Raw genomic sequence first — 18989 nt, 5'->3', positions numbered from 1 at the left:
TTCAATTCATAATAAAACACAATGTAATCTGATGGAGTTGACATTGTACTTAATTTATATCTTGATATGTAGTTATGAAGTAGGAAATATTTTCTAGATACCAAACTCTGGTCTAGACTCTTTTCATAAATGTTGAATCCTCATCCTGGCCTGTAAGGAAGACTCTCCCTTCAGGAAACTGAATCTCAGAGAAGTTAAGGAAGTTGATAAGAAGCGCATCAACAAATAATCATAACAACAGTGACACTGGTTGTGTAGACAGAGAGTTGTTGGCTGTGGCAGACGCTACACTCTGGATTGTGAAGCCAGGCCTGGTCTTATTCTTATGCACAGGGGCTTGGCCCTTTATCACAGAGTGGCAGGTAGGGGGCCACGTAAAAAACTATGAACCTAAAATACCTCCACTGCTAGCATCTATAAAATTTTCTGCATTAGCAGCACTCTCAGAGGTCCCAGGTTAGAGCATTTTTAAAGCTTTGACAAGGAAACATACAAGGAGTTAGCTAGTATTAGCAGGGATTAGTTTATTCCATTACTACTCACCCACTATTTATTTATGTATTTATCCATATTTATTTATTGTCCTGCTTTATTCTGAAATAGATTTATTTATCCAGCATGTTTTTGAGGATGCAGGTGTTACCCCAATGTTACCAGAACTAGGAATAGAACTTCAGCTCTCTATCCCAGACAGGTACTCTTTCCTCTGCCTCTGCTATTTCATTCCTTGCAGTTCTCTGGAAGCCTCGGTCAGGGCCCACCCTGCTCTCCGGGAGAAGGTACCTGGGGTTGTCTGTAGTCCGACAGAGGGTACTGCCTGGTGTCGGGGGAGTGCTGCCTGTAGTCCAGCAGGGGAGGCTGCCTGTAGTCCAAGGGCGGGGGCTGCTGGTAGTCCCCTCCTGGGGGTTGCCTGTAGTCCAGCGGGGGCTGCCTGTAGTCTGTGAATGGAGGCTGTCGGATGTCTGGTTTCACATCTTGCCTTGCTTTCACTTCCGACCTGTAACTAAATCAATGGAAATGGGATTTGCTTTGGAAACTCTGCATTCTAAAGAGACTAGAGTGATCACACGGCCTCCAGAGGTGGTCCAGCCATGACAGCTCACACAAACCACTCCTCTCGGTGGTCCTGTTGGATGTTCAGGATTATAAGAAGGTTAAATATTATTTAAAAATCTCTGACAAATGCCATATTGTATACTTTTTATTTGGCTCCTTACGAAGTCAAGGTAAAAATGATGGTTCAACCAGAACCTTGTGGAAAAGGACTCATGGATGTTCCTCTTTGACTTTGGCTATTTAAAAACTGTACAGCCACAGCAAATCAAGGGATTGAAGCACTGAACTATACAAACCAAGACATCAGCCTGTCTTAACACCAGTAAACCAACCTTCCTCTCTCACTCTTACTTTTTTCTCTCACACACACCCCTTGGCGGATCATTCATTACTTCATAAAAACATGATTGAAGTGATCTCTCAATACATTACAAATACACAATCAAAGGCTATTTTAACCTGCTGAATTGGGTCTTTTTGAATATTTTACAGAGGTTAAAGGAGTGATGGTAAAATATAATCACCAACTACAAACCAAGTGGCAGGTCATTGGATCATTGGTAAAATTGGAAACGTATTACACAGAGGTAATACTAGATCATAGCTATCAAGATTAGCATCAAATACTACTGTGGTCATAAGATGGAAGAGAAGGCAAAAATGTTTATGTCCAACATTTATCTCTTGCTTGCTTCTAGATATTAGTTACTAATGAAATAAACACAGAGACCAGAGCTAGGAGTTTAGCATTGTTTTGTGAATCCAAACTGCTTTAAGCTGAGGGGGTTACTAGTTTCAAAAGAAATAGCCAATCCCTATCATTATGGGATCATTAATAAGGTGAACTGAAAAATTATCACCATGGTATGGAGGCCACTTAATTCTGTTGTTCATTGCCTATTGCCATGGTAACAGTCTATAATGAGCTACCCAGGGATGTAGGTAGATTGAAAAAATACATTCTACATAGTAATAATTTTATCTAAAATTAATTGGAGGCTATGAGGAATTGAGAAAATATTTAGCCGCAAGAAAAAGCTCAAATGTGTCAGGAAAACTAGTGCAAACCAGTAGAATTCTTACCTTTAAAAGAGTCTGGATTTTTTTTTTTTTTTTTAACTGGCTTACAGTCTTACTGATGCTGATTAGTATTAAGTATTTTTAAAAATCACTTGCCTGAACAATTGCCATTAGTGCAATCTAATATTTGGTAAGGTCACACCGAAAGTGCATGGCAATAGATGTGTTTATTTGGGGCTCCTTAGAAGGGGGTTAGTAATGTAGTTATTTTAATCAACCCTTTGAGTAGGTCCCATTTATTACTTAACCCTGCAGAGGAGAGGCACTCCTTTTATGAGCTGCATAATTTTGGCCTTGCTTTATACCTCAATTGTCCACTCGCTTACTGAGAGCATGCATGCTGAGAATAGAATTATTTAAAATATACTTTGAATAAGATGCTTAACTATGCAAATGCATGCATTAAACAAAAGGAATTGAACTGGGTGACATTTGTCAGTGTGTGTTGGTTCCTTTCTGGAAATAGCTTGTTTGGTGGTTTGGATGTCACACTGTTTTCAGTTATAGCATAGTCACTTTATTTCCACGATCTGTGTGGTATTCATATGCAATATCCATTGTGTGCTCAATTTCCAACCAAAAGTGACATGAGGTATGGCCAAAGAGGGTGAAATGTAAGAATCTCCCCCAAAGTAACACAAACGACTAAAAATAGGAGCAGATGAAACTTTCAAAACTCTCATCTAGGCCATCAGGCACTTAAACTATATTCTACCCAGTGTCGTGTGTCAGGATTTTAAGTTGAACTACATACACATTGAGGAATTCTTTAATAAGGAAAACATACTAAATTTTTTATGAGTGTTGCTAACTTTTAATTGAATAATATACCAGCTAGGGCAAAAAATTATGTTGCTTTGAATGTGTGAAACACTTCAAGGAAAACTCAGGATTATTTTTAAAAACTGGCTCTCTAAAGTTCTTTTACTTCTGAAAGAAGATCATCAATATAACCAATCATAGCTATTAATTCCATTGCTAAAGAGACTTTAGAAATGATAAAACCAGACTGCTAATGGTAAGTTCTAGCAGGTTTTTTGTAGTATGAAAAATTTCCAGAACAAAGAAATGCTGCCCATGGTGAGAATGCACATCTCGTGGGCCCTTCAAGAATCACTTCCAGCCAGCTGCGGTGGCTCACGCCCATAATCCCAGCACTTTGGGAGGCTGAGGCAGGCGGATCACCTGAGGTCGGGAGTTCGAGACTAACATGGAGAAACCCCGTCTCTACTAAAAATACAAAATTAGCCAGGCGTGGTGGCGCATGCCTGTAATCCCAGCTACTAAGGAGGTTGAGGCAGGAGAATCGCTTGAACCTGGGAGGCAGAGTTTGCGGTGAAAAATGTCGCGCTGTTGCACTCCAGCCCGGGTAACAAGAGTGAAACTCCGTCTCAAAAAAAAAAGAATCACTTCCAGTCCTGAGCATCTAGAGTTCAAAGTCTGTGAAAGAAGTAAATTTCCAATGCTCTTTCACTGACCTTGCCATTTTAAACTGCAAATATCAATTGCCCTTGCTAGAGAAGGTGAACTCTGCTATTTATACTTAGTTTTGAAATATATTCCATAACAGCTCTTCTGTTGTTTTCAACAAGTGCTTCTCCTTGAATAGTGTTTTTGCTTATCTTCACATTAAACATACTTTATGCTTCCTGAGCACACACCCAAAAGATGTTAAAGGACTGAGAAATGGGGAGAAGTGTATGGGGTGTCATGGGAAGCAAATCCAAGAGTAAATATGGCAGGAAAAAATATCACTCATTCTGACTCACAACACGGACATTTGCAAGCAGATTGCCATTTTATTTTATCCTGCTGTAACATGGGAACGGCTGAATCTGACATGTAGGTGGGCACTCCTTGTACAAATGAAGAAATAGGAGATTCATACCGTGCATTGGCATATAAACTGTCTTAGAGACATCTCCAGCCTGATCTAAAAAAATGGCAAAGAGTTTTCCCTCTGATACCATGGCCATCTTTAAATGCAATTGGGAAAAATGTCTCTGGTACCTGTAAGATTACTGAATCTCTTCATTCATATGCAAGTGAGCCACCACCAACAATCACAGAGTTCAGCCAAGAAACCCGAGTGCCAGTAAAGGGCCCTAGAGTTGGAGTGGGCACTTCCTGGGCTGTTAATATAGTAATGGAAGCAAAATATCTTAGAAGCAATATAGTAGTAGAAGAAGCAAAATACCTTAGAACTCTGGGCAAATATGTTGGTGACTTATAAACATTTGGATTAGGTCAATCTGAATCCCAGAGTTAGGAATATTTCATTCTGCAGTCAGGATGTCCAAAGACCACTGCTTCTGTGATAGAGAACAAGGTATCCCAGTTGTGAGCTGGTAGCAGATGGGACATGACAGTGGCTGTATCCAGCTCTTGTTCTCCCATCAGAGCTATAGCACACCAGAGATGAGCTCACCCACCCAAGGCTGGGAGCAAGAGCCATGTCCAGGGAAATCTGACTCTGGAAAGGAGAATGGAATGTGGCTGCGAGATTAATCGACAGTGGCAAGAAGAGTCTGAAGCTGGCTCAGGGACTGCTGGGGCGCTCAAGACCTTCCTCTTGAGTCTAAGCTGAATTCTGGGGAAAGTCAGTGCAATCTGTTGAAGTGATAGATGTTGAGAGCAAACACATCTGGGACTCATTACTGAGACACTCAGGACCTACCCTTCTTAGGGATTGTCAAATTCTCACCTCTGCATCATTTGCTTTATGGGGCTTTTGTCTTCCTTGCATATATTAAAAACATAAGCAGCTGAGGACAATCAGACATTTACTTTTCTATGAAAGCAAATGGGAAATCAGTAGAATGAGGCTTTGTAGAAATAACACCTGTGGCACAGGGAACACAGTTTGCTTTGCAACAATGTGAATGATGAACCCAGAGAGTTCTGGGAATCAAAAACAGAGTCTCACTTTATCTTCACCATCATGGGAGGAGAGGGATGGGAAGCAGATGTTCAGAAAACATTAGAATCATTAAAAAGGCCAGTGAGGGGTTTGTATGCAGAGGTATTTCTGTGAGTTGTTCTGTTTTTGTTTTTCTTTTTGTTTGTTGTTGTTTCCCACGGAAAGGGAGAAAGCATCATGGGAACATGATGCTTTTTAATGGCTCAACCCAACCCAGGCTCCCTGTTATATACAAGTCACAATAAGAAGACAATATTGTTCTTATGACAGTCTTTTTCTGGAAGTTCAAAGTGTCTTATTCATTAGTCTATGATGCCTATCTCCAATGCTATGTGTGAAATAGAAGAACCTCATTAGATTGTGGGTAGGAGGTTGTAAGGTTATTATAATCAGTAAAAATGCTAATTTATTTTATTTTTGAGACAGAGTCTCACTGTCACCCAGGCTGGAGTGTAACGGGAACAGTCTCAGCTCACTGCAACCTCCGCCTCCTGGGCTCAAGTGATTCTCCTGCCTCAGCCTCCCAAGTAGCTGGGACTACAGGCATGTACCACCACGAATGGCTAACTTTTGTATTTTTTGTAGAGATGGGGTTTCACCATGTTGCTCAGGCTGGTCTTGAACTCCTGGGCTCAAGCAATCCTCACACTTCAGTTTCCCAAAGTGCTGGGATTATAGGCGTGAGCCACCACACTGGCTGCTAATATTTACTAATGCCTACAAATCCTTCAACATTCTCTCCACCTCCACATCATCATCATTCTCTGAGCCATGACTTTTGTGGTTCAATGGACGTCTGCAGCCACCTCCTAACTGCTTAACCTGCATTCCCCCTGCCAGCCTCCTGTCTGCGCTCTGCAGGGCAGACTGAGAGGCCTTCTTATAAAGCAAATCCAATGATAGCAGTCCTCAGCTGAAGACCCTTCAATGACTTCCCGCTGCACTTAAAGATCAAAACATTAAGTAAGCATGCTTACAAGGCCCTTTAGGGTGGGCCCCAGCCACCCTCACTGGCTTCATCTCACATCATACTCTTCTCCTTCTGCCACCCCATATATTGGCCGCATTTCCATCGTTCATACTGCATGCTTGCTCCTGCCAGAGGGCCTCTGAGTAAGTTCTTCACTCTGGACTCTCTTTAACATGCTCTTCAGCTGTTAAGCCCTACTCATCTGCAACTGCTCACCATTTCTGCAGGAAAGCATCTCTCTTTGTGGAGGGCAGACACTCAGCTATCTTTACTAACAAAACCATATCTATAACACACACAACCTCGAAATCACACAAAGGTACGCACGGCGATTTCTACTTTATGAAAGTCTCTCTCTCTGCCTGTCCTGTGCTGTCCCCAAATGCTCCCTTCTCTCCCCACCCCATCACCTCTCAGAAAAGTCAGAGGAAATTTTACCTATTTTCGTGTCCTTGCAGCTGAAGTGGTTGAGGTGGTGCTGGCTGGGCGATGGGGCTGTTGGGGGTGGCTGGGCTTGGCTGGGCCAGGGGACTCTGCTGTGCCAGGGGACTCTGCTGCGCCATGGGACTCTGCTTCTCTGAGCTGGGTGCCGAGGTGGGGCTGTTGAGCTCTGCGATGGAGAACCAAAGTGGCAGATGCAGTCAGGTTAGCGTTGATTAGGGGAAAGAGGTGACTAGAGGCAGTGACTTTGCCTCTGCTGATGGCTCAGGCTTTGGTTATTTCCGTTTCTGCTAGGTTTTTAGATAGCAGGTTAATCTTATCAAGTTCTAATACCATTTCTGATATTTCTATTCTTTCATTAATGATCACTGCAGAACGAGGCTATGAACAGTATCTTGTCATTCTGCCAGAAGAAAAGATTACCAAAAAAACCTTGTAAAACTATGAAAAAAATAATTCAAAGGACTAAGCTCTAAAACATACTCTATTTTTGCAGCATTGCTTGCTGAGAGAAAATGGATCCGCCACCACTTTTTGCTTGTAATAAACAGCCTGAAGAGTCTTCCAAAGTGTGGATAAGGAATGAACCATAAAAAGAAAAATGTTTTTTACAATCTTTTCCTCATCCCTTGTCAGTTTCATTGCCTCATAGCCCACTGGACTCCACATTTTTCCAGAAAGAAAAAAGAACGCTGGACACAGGAAGATTCACAAAACTGTTCTTTTAAATAATTGCTTCTGGACTTCTTTCCTACTAACATCACATTTTCAACTGAAATTGACTGTATATATTGGAATAAGGGCCCAACAGACACATTCCAGACTTGGAAAACTGAGAAGCATTTAGACTTTCAGTGAGCAATCTTGTTTGCAATTAATTTCCATTGAATAGCTTATACATGTTGGTGTCTGCAGATAGTAGGTTAAAAAGCGGCATGGCCATTTTCTTTTCTCTCTCTCTTTTTTTGATTGGGTAAGAAAAGGGAGGTGATCTATTAGCATTCCCCTATAAACTCTTCTTCCCCCCTTTTTTTTCCCCACAGTCCAAATCTTTTAATTCCTTCTCCATTTATATCAGGGTTTCCCAGACTCAGCACTGTTGGCATTTTGGGTGGGGTAATTCTTTCCTGTGGACGACTGTCCTGTGCATTTTAGGATGGTTGGCAGCATCCCTGGCCTCCACCCGCTAGATGCCAGCAGCATGCCCACCTCAATCAAGACAGTCAAAAATGCCTCCAGACTTTACCAAATGTCCCCTGGGGGGACAAAACCACCCCCGTTGAGAACTACTGTTTTATATTGAAAGTCAAGTGGCTGTTTAGCCATTTGCTGCCTACATGTCAGATAATCCTAAAATGGAATTGGGGGCTGAATAAAACAGAGGGTACCAAGTTGAGTGAGCCCATCAGCCTCTGTGTGGGACACTCATCAGTGAGCTCCAGAAATGGAATTCTTCAATATTGTTGATGAGTCAGCAGCCAGAAACTAGTCATGAACCCACTGTCTCTGGAAATAGTGAATTTTCGGTGCAGTGATGTTCACAGCTCCATGACCCCTTAGGGCATGGTTATGAATTGTGATGTTCACTACTCTTTTGAGCCTCAGTGGGGAGGCCTTATACAGACAAATTCAAAAGGCTCAGTGGGAATTTTAAATTCTTATCAGATGCAACATTTTCTAAATGAGCTCTCCTTATACCACAAAACTTCATGTTTTCAAAATCAATTTGACTTTGAGGAATCCTCTAGAGATTTACTGTTAACACAAATATTTTTTTTTTTTCAGATTTGTAACTCTGTCACCTCTGTTGAATGAATTCTGACTTAATATAACCATAAAAGCAGGGGCCCACAGGGAATGATTGAATAACCTGGCATCTTGGAATTCACACTATTTAGCCTGCAATGCCACATAGCTTGACCTCTGAATGAAACAGGTACTGAGTAAACAGGATATGGATTGCAACTGAGTGTGAGTTTTTGCAAAAGTGGAAATAATAATCAACCTCTGACACTCTGACACCACAGTGACGGCAGGCAGGTGCACTCCACGACCCTGGCGGGCAGGCTGAGAACAGCCGGTGAGTGTGTCCATGTGTTGACCGCCTCTGCAAGGCTGTCTCAGGCACTCACCCTCCTGAGGAATGATGCGAAGGGTGACACTAAGACCTGCATCCTTGATGAGCTTCACGATGTCAGCGTGAGGCATGTTGATGATAGACTGGCCATTCACTGCTAGGATCCGGTCTCCCACTTTTAGTTTTGCACAGCGATCTGCAGGACTCCCATCAATGATGCGTCCGATTTTATGGGGCACAGCTAAAAAAACCCCAACAGAAATAGGTGTCAGGGACATCACCGATACATGTTCTTTCAGTTCCAGCCCCAAAGGAAACAATGAAATGTCAGAATTCCTTCCTTCGTCAGTGTATTTGCCTTTCGAAATCACACTAATTTCTATCAAATGGGGTCCTGTGCATACTACTGAGACCAAAGTTTCTAAATTCAAGTCCTTTGCAGTGATAGGCCAATTCCAAACACAGACCAGGGGTTCTCAAACTTTGGGGTGATCATAATTAACCTAGAGTTAAAAAGACAGCTATTTGGGCCTTACTAGGGACCATCTGAATTAGAATGTCCAGGCATGAGGTGAGGACCATGAATTTCTAAGAAGCTTCTACGGAGATTCCAATATATATGAGTGTTTGAGGACCGCATAGAACTTTGTGCCCCATGAGCTCATATTCTAGAGACAATAATCAATAATTTAAGAAAGCTACAATAAATGCCAGAAATTCAATTTCTACCCTTTTATTATTTTATTGAGAGGAGAAAACAAGGAAGAAAAGAAATATGTGTTAACATGGGTAGTAGCCATTTGGTAAAGAAGTTATAACCACCTTCCCACTCAGGTACTAAGCTATAAAGGTTGGTGTGTTGTCACATCTTACCTCTTCTTTTTGATTTACTTTTACATGGTGCTGATATCTTGATAATGTCTGATATATAATGCATTTATCCAAATCTACAATGCCATGGATGGTAAGACACACCTTTATTTTATATGCCACGGGAAAAAAAATAAAAAGAGACACTGCTAACTAAATAATGATGCTCCATTGACTATAAGATGCTCTCCAACTATCAAAATATAAAATATATTAAAATATTAATTTTTATTAATATAAAATTTAATAATATAAATTTATTTTATATTTTTTATAAATATAATTATATATAAATATAATTATATATTTATATATAATTATATATTTATATTTATATATATTTATATATTTATATTTATATAAAAATATAAAAAATATATTTATATATTTATATTCATATATAAAAATATATATTATATATTTATATTCATATATAAAAATATATATTATATATTTATATTCATATATAAAAATATATATTATATATTTATATTCATATATATAAATATATATTATATATTTATGTTTATATATAATATATATTATATATTTATATTTATATATAAATATATAATATATATTTATATTTATATATATATAATATATATTTATATTTATATATAAATATATATTATATATTTATATACAAATTCATATATTTATATATTTATATACAAATTTATATATTTATATACAAATTTATATATTTATATATTTATATTTATAAATTTATATTTTATAAATATATTTATATTTATAAATTTATAATAATAGAAATTACTAACAAAATTTAATAATATAAAAATATTAAATCTCCAAAATATTAAAATATAAAAATGTTTAAGATTGGTAAAATGTTATATGTCCTTTAAAAACAATGTACACTTCTTTTCTTTCTTTTTTCTTTTTTTTTTGAGATGGAGTCTCACTCTGTCACCCAGGCTGGGGTGCAGTGGCGCGAACCCGGCTCACTGCAAGCTCTGCCTCCCAGGTTCACACCATTCTCTTGCCTCAGCTTCCCGAGTAGCTGGGACTACAGGCGCCCACCACCACGCCTGGCTAATTTTTTTGTATTTTTAGTAGAGTCGGGGTTTCACCGTGTTAGCCAGGGTAGTCTCGATCTCCTGACCTCATGATCTGCCTGCCACAGCCTCCCAAAGTGCTAGGGTTACAGGCATGAGCCACCACACCTGACCTATTTTCTTTTTACTATTTATTTATATGTGTGAGGAGAGCCACACACATGGGAATACAGATTTTTCCTGGAAGGTTGACTTTAGTGTAAATGTTTAAGTACCTACCAAGATAACTATTTCTGGGGTGGACATCAATAGTATACCCTGTATAAACCCCCTCAAGGAGTTTACCAAACTAGAAGCCTATTCCCTTTCCATTCTCCCTTCAAGACTGTGAGCCCCAGCTCAGAAACCTGTCAATAACTCTGTGTTGTTGCTCTCCCTATGGAATCAGGTACTGCTTTGATCTGCAGAAATATGCAAAAACACAACCCACCATTCAGTATGTTTCAGGGATGTCTAGTCTCTGAACTCTCAATCTTGCACATGCTTTACAGCAAGAGGCAGAACATTAGCTAATAACCATGGCAAGGAAGGACAATTAGTGATTTAATGAGCCAGTACTTTGTTCATTCTTCTATTGTGAAAGGTTATAGATAGCATATGAAAATATTGGCTGAGCCTGTGTCCCTGAAGTGAAGCTCATCATGTTGGAAACTAAAACACGTTTTTATTTACCATAAGCACTAATGGCTTTAATTAAGAACACCTTACATAGAGCATGCTAACGATCATCTTAGAATCTTAGGACAATCAATGTTTTTTCAAGTAGAAATATAAGAACTCATTAATTTACTGATTTTAAAAAAATGATGTAGGCATTGCAAGGTATTTAGGGTTGCAATTATAATTAGGGTGAACTTTAGTTCCTGTTTTTGCCCCCTTTCATGTTCAACAGTGTCTTGGAATGAATGGTTCATCAATGATTTGGTCTCCCTGGCCATAATGTGTATATTGTTATCTGTCCCGTGACCTCGGCAAAATTACCTAACTTCTCTGAGTCTGTTTTTTAACAGTAAAATTGGTATACTAACAGCATTGACTTCACAGACTGCATCTGAGAATTAAATGAGTTATGATATATAAAGCGAGTAGAACAATGCCTGACGTTTGAGAACTGATCTATAAGTATTAACTGTCATTCTTTTGATTACTATTATCTTTTAAATATTTCTGATATCACTATTAAGGGGTATGTGTGTGCTTGTGTGTAGGTACCAACTTGGTTTCTTTCCACATGGGGTAAACCTGTAATACTGCTCGGATTGAAGGAACACTTTGCTTACTACAGGATTATACAGAGCAATATCCCCTAAGTATCAACACAGGAAAATAGCTTCAGCTATGAAAGAGATGTGTTGGGTGGATTAGATAGACACTGGATGAGGTCAAGAGTCTATGTTCTCTGATTTCACAAAAAAGACGATGTTGCAGGTCTCTGTAGGAAAACATCAACTTGTAAGAGTTCATTATTCAAAGGGAAATCAGCATGATTTAAATCTCTTAATCACCCACATTGAGCCCTACACACATAAACACACACACTTTCATATTTATTGAATGTTATTAACCATTTTTCTTCCTACCTCTTATGAGTACCTACCTGAGCCAAGCACTGTGCTAAGTGATATATATGTGTGTATATAGATGTATATATACATTTAAAAAATATCCTTAACAAATCATATGAAATATTTGATATCATTACAAGTTTACAGTAGAGGAAACTGAAGCATATAGCAGTTATGAATTTGTCCAAGGTCACATATGCCAAACAGGGCTTAGAACCCTAGTCTATCAGATTTCATAGACTTTGCTGTTACTGTAGCCACCACCCTGCATCTCTTGACTTTTCTGGCTCTGATCTCTAACCTATCACTTGTCTTGTTAGTATCTGGTGCTTTTATTTGATGGGTACAGCCTGCCTCTAAGCCAGGAACAAACACTTCATGAGTAGTCCTGATTCAAGGATGAGTGGAAGTCAGGAACTTTGCCTGAAGCAGGTTCTTTGCTGCAGCTGTCTTTTGACAGGCAAAGTGGGAGGAGGAGAGAGAAGAAAGAGAAGAGGAGAGGAAATTGGACAGCTCTTCAGATCCTGTTTAGTTAGGATGTCACATCATGGTGTCATTATTTTGTGTGAAGTAATTTCTTTGGGTTTTAGAAATACTGACTTTTGAAATGAAATTTAAAAACATACTTCAAAACACAAATGGTATTTGGATGATTTTCTGTTTTGACTTATTTATGCCTCTGCTCTCCTCTATTACTGTAGATCATTTAAAATTTATTGGGCATAAAATCTCAAATGTTTCAAAACATAGATTAACACACACACACACACACACACACACAAACACAATTTGTATGCTCAACGACAATGATAAACTATTACTTGTTAATTTCCAGGCACTGTGGAACTTGCTCATTTTAAATCCTTATAGCAATAGTGTGAAGTAGCTGTAAAAGTATAATAATCATGCTCATTTCACTATTAAGAAAACAAGTGTCAAAGGCACAATTCAAATCCTTGCCTATGGCTTCACACCTTGGGGTTACTCCTTTGTTTTTTGATATGTTGGAGGTTGAAAGCAATTTGAATTATGAAGAGCAAGCGAATGACTGTTGAGACTTAGTTTGGAAAAGCTTGCTGGTTGAGACTTCAAGATGAAAGTTTCACTGTAAACAGAATTATTTGCTCATGGTAATACTTAGTTTCAAAGCCATTTTAACTTTATTAGGGTAGTTAGAATAAAAACTAAGCTAAAAGACTGGAAATCAAAATAAAAGAATGAAAACAAATAAATTCAATGGTAGACACATAAAATGACTGAGTGACTTGCGTAAAATGTAAGTGAGCACACAGTTTAAAAATGTATCTTCAGTAATTGAAAGTACCTGACGTGGTTTTATTAACAAATGTTTTCTATTGGCATTTACTTTAATAAAAGCAGTACTTGAAACTCTTGGCAGCTAACGGCAGCCTCACTTTTCCTTTACTAGAGTTTTCCCTACATATGTAAGTGCACTGAATGTTGATGTACAACAAATCTCTGACAAGGGGTGTGCTCAGAGAGGATTCTCTCTGAAAACAAGATGCAGTTCCATTTGCTCAGTGATAAGGTCTACAGAGCCTATGACCTAAGTGCTTTCAGTGCAATGCTAATGGAATTACAGAGCAAGGAAGAAGCCCTGACCTTGGTTTCTATTATTGGGATGAATGGTACTCATTAATTCCCTGAGAATTGATGACTAAGGTAACTGCCAGAGCACAGTCCATTTAGACAGCATGCCTTGCAGACATCATCTGTCAGGCAGCAACATAAATCAAGCCTTTGGATCAGTCTTCTTGACACAGTGTGCTTAGGATACACAGATATTTGGGAAAAGTTGCAATATGTCATTTGCCTTTGGACATACTGACATCTAGGAAGGAGACAATGTGTCACTAGTCAGAAATTTCCTTGTAATTGAAAATCTCATAAATTACGGAAAAAAGAAACCCAGCTTTTCTATGTCTTTATTCCTTTATAGGTAAAATGATATTGTCTACTTATATTGCAACATGTTTTATATTTTCCCATAGATGAATGAACTCTTTTGGCTCTGCTCAATGTACCACACTTGTTTTGGTAGGAATATTCAGAGATAATCTGTTGGATTGGATGTCCTCCAAGTGAGTTTGGAAGGGCTGGATTCTTGGGGTCTGTAGCCACATCACTACTGAAAGCAGGGATCCTCCCTTTTTTGCTGTTGGATTCTCTTCTGGGAACTCGTATAGTCTACCCCGGCTCCTTCAGTCACTGGTCAAAGTGGGCCGATCCAGCCAATGAACTCCTGTTGTTTCTACCTTGGGTCAGTCCCCATAAAGAAGACAGGATGTTTACTTGAAGGACTTTTCTTGCTTTGGTGATAGATTCTTCCTGAAATCCTAAGGGAAGGGATTATTAGATCCCCCTTCTCTCCTCTTTCCTCATTATTTGTCTTGCTGTTTATGTGTATTTCATTTCAGAGAAAGAAAAGCCTGTGACTCATGTTTACATTTAATTATCTTCTTGTTAATAGATCCCACAAAGTGGAGTTATATGTGGAGGAAAGTATTAAACAGGAAAGTGGATTTTGCATCAATCATGCCAAACTTACAAGAGGGAAGTTCCTGAAATGAGCGTGAGAAAAATAAATACTTCAAAGGCAATCGATAGCATAAACTCTCATTAGCTCGCATTTCCATTAATTTGTCAAGGTTAAACAACATGTCATTAGCTTAAAGAGGCAAAGGAAGTTAGTTTGGGTTTAGAATCTGTGACCTGATGTGAAAATAAACGCTTTTTAAAAGTTGGATAATTCCAGTTGTTTTTCTTTCAATAATATGTGAAAATTACCTTCTGTCTAGTTTAAATTTGTGGGTTGGAGCAGAAGGGTCAATTACTACATCAATCAACACATTTCAGAATAGCATCTTCTTAATAACAGGCACTATGCTAGGCCCAGAGGGGAAGGCAATAATAAAGCAACACATGGTATTTGCCCTTAAGAAACTCACCGTCTGGTTGGGGAGACCAGGGATAAATTTATAAAAATACATAAAGCAAAATGCAAATGGCAAATACTTGGCAAATGTAATGTGCTGCAAAAGTAGAGTGGAGGAGTGAATTCTTGAGTCCAGGTGTAGACTGAGAGAATGGTGAGGAATGGGAAGGTCATTCTGGGGAGGAGGGAATGTGTGCCCCTTGGTAAGTGGCAGCTCCCTTAGAAAAAAACTTATGAGGGTAAATGGGTATATAATCCAAGGAGGTTTGCGGGGAGACAAGGAGAGGTGCTCTGTGGGCTGGGGTCCCTCCTGCCCTCATAATTATTGCTTCCTTGAGATCTCTGATATGATGCCTTTAGCCCAGCTTCTGTGAATGGAGACTGAGCACAGAGGAATGATGCAAGATTGTCACAAAGTGTTTCCATCGCTTTAATACATGGTGGAAACTCCTGATCTGTTTTTCTGCCTTCAGAAACCAGAGCATAATATTAATCTTGCTTATTTTCCATCGCTCCTTCCTAAAAATTCTGACTTCATATGTTTTATTGTGACAAACCCATTCAGATAGATATTGTCCCTTCCTGGAATATGACAAGATGTCCTTCAAAAGAGTTTTCTTTGTCATCATGGGGTGGAGATGTGGGAAAAAACATGTGTTTTGTATTTTAACGTTTTTTTTTGTGGTAAAATTAAGAAAAAGCAGACGGCATGACTTGTTTTCCTCTAGAACGCTGTGAAATTTAGCTTTCCAAAGATGAAAACGTCTTCCCTGAAATTCATAGCCAACTGATATGCAAAATCCAAAATCAAACAGCTGGTGTTTTAAGGACTGCATATTCAAAAAGTGTGTTTCACCCCCCTCCCAGCACCCATGAGTCATTCTCTTGTGGTTGAACAGTTTAGCTACCCTGCAGTTGGTAATAAGCAGATGGTCAGACAGGAGAATGGGAAGAAGGGCTCATCACTGGCAATTTGGGAACCCAGCTAAACTCACGTTGCTAAGGGCAGAAAGCATCCTATAGATACTATTAACTAAATGGCTGGAGAGAAACACTCAGCAGCCATATATTACCGTTTATACTTTTATTTTATACCAATTGTTAAAAATTTGCATAGCTAAGTACTGAGAGTAAATTGGTAATTGAAAGAAATCTCACGACATTAGGAATTGTAACTAGCTATGACTTGACTGTTCTATCCTGGAACATGAGGCTGGGTTAAAATGGATTTGTTGTTTGGAAACATTTGATGGGCCAGGGGTCACATGGCTAGCTTCATGTGACCTGGGCAGTCACACAGGCCACCATGCTCAAAAGGGCCTGGTGTTTGGTTTAGTCACCAAACTTGATATTATCACCAGCTTGATATTCTTAATAATTTTTGAACAAGGACCTCACATTTTGATTTTGCACTAGACTCTGCAAATTATGTAGTTGGTCTTCTGTAGATCTGTCCATAACGTATTTCTTCCTTGCACCACTCCACTGTTCTTAGTGTCTGCAATGGAAGGTGTAAATGAGAATATGTTACAGCTACCAAGAAAAATCACCAACAAGGTGGGTGGTAGGAAAGGAGCCAAAACAATCCTTTTCTCTATGGGTGCATTTTCCACTCCCCTGTACATCACTAGAAAAGGCAGTCCAAAAAATTTCTGTTAAGTATACTCTTACTTTTGATTCTTCATATATTTATTGAAGAGGTCTAAAAATTACCTTGATTCTCTTACTCCACTGTGAAAATTATTCTTATAAGTCACTCATTATTGTGTCATTGACAAAGCAACTATTCTTCTGTAACCCTCTTTAAGTAGATGTTAAGATAGATCACCGTATTTCAAGGGGTTCATGTATTCTTTTGATATGGTTTTTCTCCTCACAGTGTGACAAAATGTCTAGACATTAGAGTGGCAGCAAGCAAAGAAACTTCAGAATAGTCATGATCCTCAAATCTGTAGGTGTGTGGGGTCTGGGAGCTAGACAGAGAGAATGAAAAAACATTTCCATTTGTAGTTACACCTTTTTTCTTCTGTAGCAATACTTTTCATTTCTCTGTATGTCCCTGAAAATCACCTTGCCAACTTGTATAATAACTAGCAAGGATATCTTTTTTGACCTGTTTGGGTCTGAATGTCATGATAGAAAATCTGGTCCCACTAAGCCAAATAAATATTAACCCTATTTCGGCAATTTTTGCATTTTTCGCAAAGACTCAGAAAAAGATACATATTTCCATTGCCCAATAAAAGCAGCTACTCAGGACTTTCCAGTCAAGGGGTAGAAGGTGAAATTCTGTTGTTCAACTAGAGTAATTTTAGTTAGTAAAATTGTGTAGCTTTTAGCAAGCATGGCTTGCAAATAACCAAACAGCAAGCTGATTCAGTAATAATGGAAAAATCTTTAAAGAGTTATTGATGTTAAAATATGATAAGGGAATCCTTCCCTGCAGGGCAGAAAAGCCAGTTGCTTTATTCTTTCTAAGAAACAGTTGCAGGGTTGAGGTGTGGTATTATACTTCCATCCCAAGCATGCAAATCTACCTTTCAAAGGGCTGGTTGCCCAATTTTATGATGACCAATTTAGTTCCTGAATATGGGGTTCCTTTTATTTATAATTTATCACAGAGCCTCATTAAGTTATTACTAGAAAATACTAGATGGTTCTATTTTGATAAAAATTGTATAAAAATTTCAAAATTCACATAATATAAAAGAAGAGTAAACAATCTTCTAGTGATTGGAAATATCTTATAGCTAAAGCAACTTAATTATTTTTTAAGATGTCATTTTTATTTTCTGAAAAAGCATTTATTTTTAAAACTGGGTACTGATTATTAAGACAGGTACAGTTTAAATTGTCCATTTAAAAAATCATATGTCATTCCCAACCTAACCTGTCCATATGCATAGAGAAAAATACATTAAGTATGTACTCATTACTTGGGCCTTTCCTTAATCTGAATAATTTATTTTTATGAAACTCAAGATTTTTGTGATGTTGCTTCATCAGCTCATTTCCAAAACTGCTATATGATCTTATTCAGTGTTGCTTAATCTTAGGACCATTTTTCTTTCACGTACAGCCCTATAAGTTGTTGTTGTTGTTTTTTTTTTTTTTGCCACAGACTCTTTTGTTTCTGTCTTTAAATTAGTAGCTATCCATGTTTTTTGTCCTCCCACTCACTACCAATTGCTCTCAATATGATGACAATTTAAGAGACTTATAGCAAGCTAATTGTCTTCCTTACATTTTCCCTACCTAGGATTTCTTTCCTCAAAGAGCTCTATGAGAAGTGTCAGGCATTAAAGCAACTTAATTGAAGTAATATATGTGTGAACTTAAATAAATTAAACATAACCAAAATGGTTATAATAAAAAATTCTAGTCTCTTGCCCTAACTCTCCCATCCTCTCTAGTTCTGTGACTCAAATGCAAACATTTTAAACCTTTCAGCTGTTTCTTCTTCACATTTCTAATAATATTCCTGTATAGCTATTTCTCATTATCAATGTTATTCAATATCTATTTACTTCCTATTCTGATAGAGGATTTAGCACTCTCCCTCTGCATCCCATCTGCTCTCCTTATCCCAAAGTAGTTTTATTACAATTTTTAGTTAAACCAGTTATCATTGTTTGTGGTTTTACCATGTAAATCTTGTTCACTGAAGCATTTATGATTTCCTTTATTTTCTTGTACAGTTTCTTTCCTTCTTTCGCCACTTCTAATCAAGGTTTCTGATTGTGTCTTTTTCCTACACATCCTTAATTGCTTCCACAAAAGCTGTTAAAATCATCAATTTAATTTATTCCTCTGAAGACTTTCCTCCCAGACGTAGGTAGTTTGCTCTCCAGTCTGCTGGACAGTGTCATCGTGGGGATTGTTGTTGCACTCCAGGGTGGACTCTGTGTCAGTTTTTCTGATTCACTTTTTATTTATTATTTTAAGTTCTGAGATACATGTGCAGAACGTGCA

General features: G+C 38.3%; 1 protein-coding gene across 9 annotated transcripts in view; it reads right to left on the bottom strand.

The window, feature by feature from the left end:
* Positions 1-18989, bottom strand: part of MAGI2 (membrane associated guanylate kinase, WW and PDZ domain containing 2) — a 1490397-nt gene that overhangs the window by 111223 nt on the left and 1360185 nt on the right. For all 9 annotated transcript variants that reach the window (XM_054559585.2, XM_054559586.2, XM_063726096.1 and 6 more), the window contains 3 exons: positions 8600-8785; positions 6465-6636; positions 784-1003 (listed from right to left, as the gene is read on the bottom strand). In XM_054559585.2, coding sequence (XP_054415560.1) covers positions 784-1003; positions 6465-6636; positions 8600-8785 — 578 coding nt within the window. The remainder of the gene's footprint in view (positions 1-783; positions 1004-6464; positions 6637-8599; positions 8786-18989) is intronic.

Source organism: Pongo abelii, chromosome 6 (assembly GCF_028885655.2).
Source record: "Pongo abelii isolate AG06213 chromosome 6, NHGRI_mPonAbe1-v2.0_pri, whole genome shotgun sequence".
Taxonomy (NCBI): Eukaryota; Metazoa; Chordata; class Mammalia; order Primates; family Hominidae; genus Pongo; species Pongo abelii.
The sequence above is the reverse complement of the archived record's forward strand: the minus strand, read 5'-3'. Positions and strand labels throughout refer to the sequence as shown.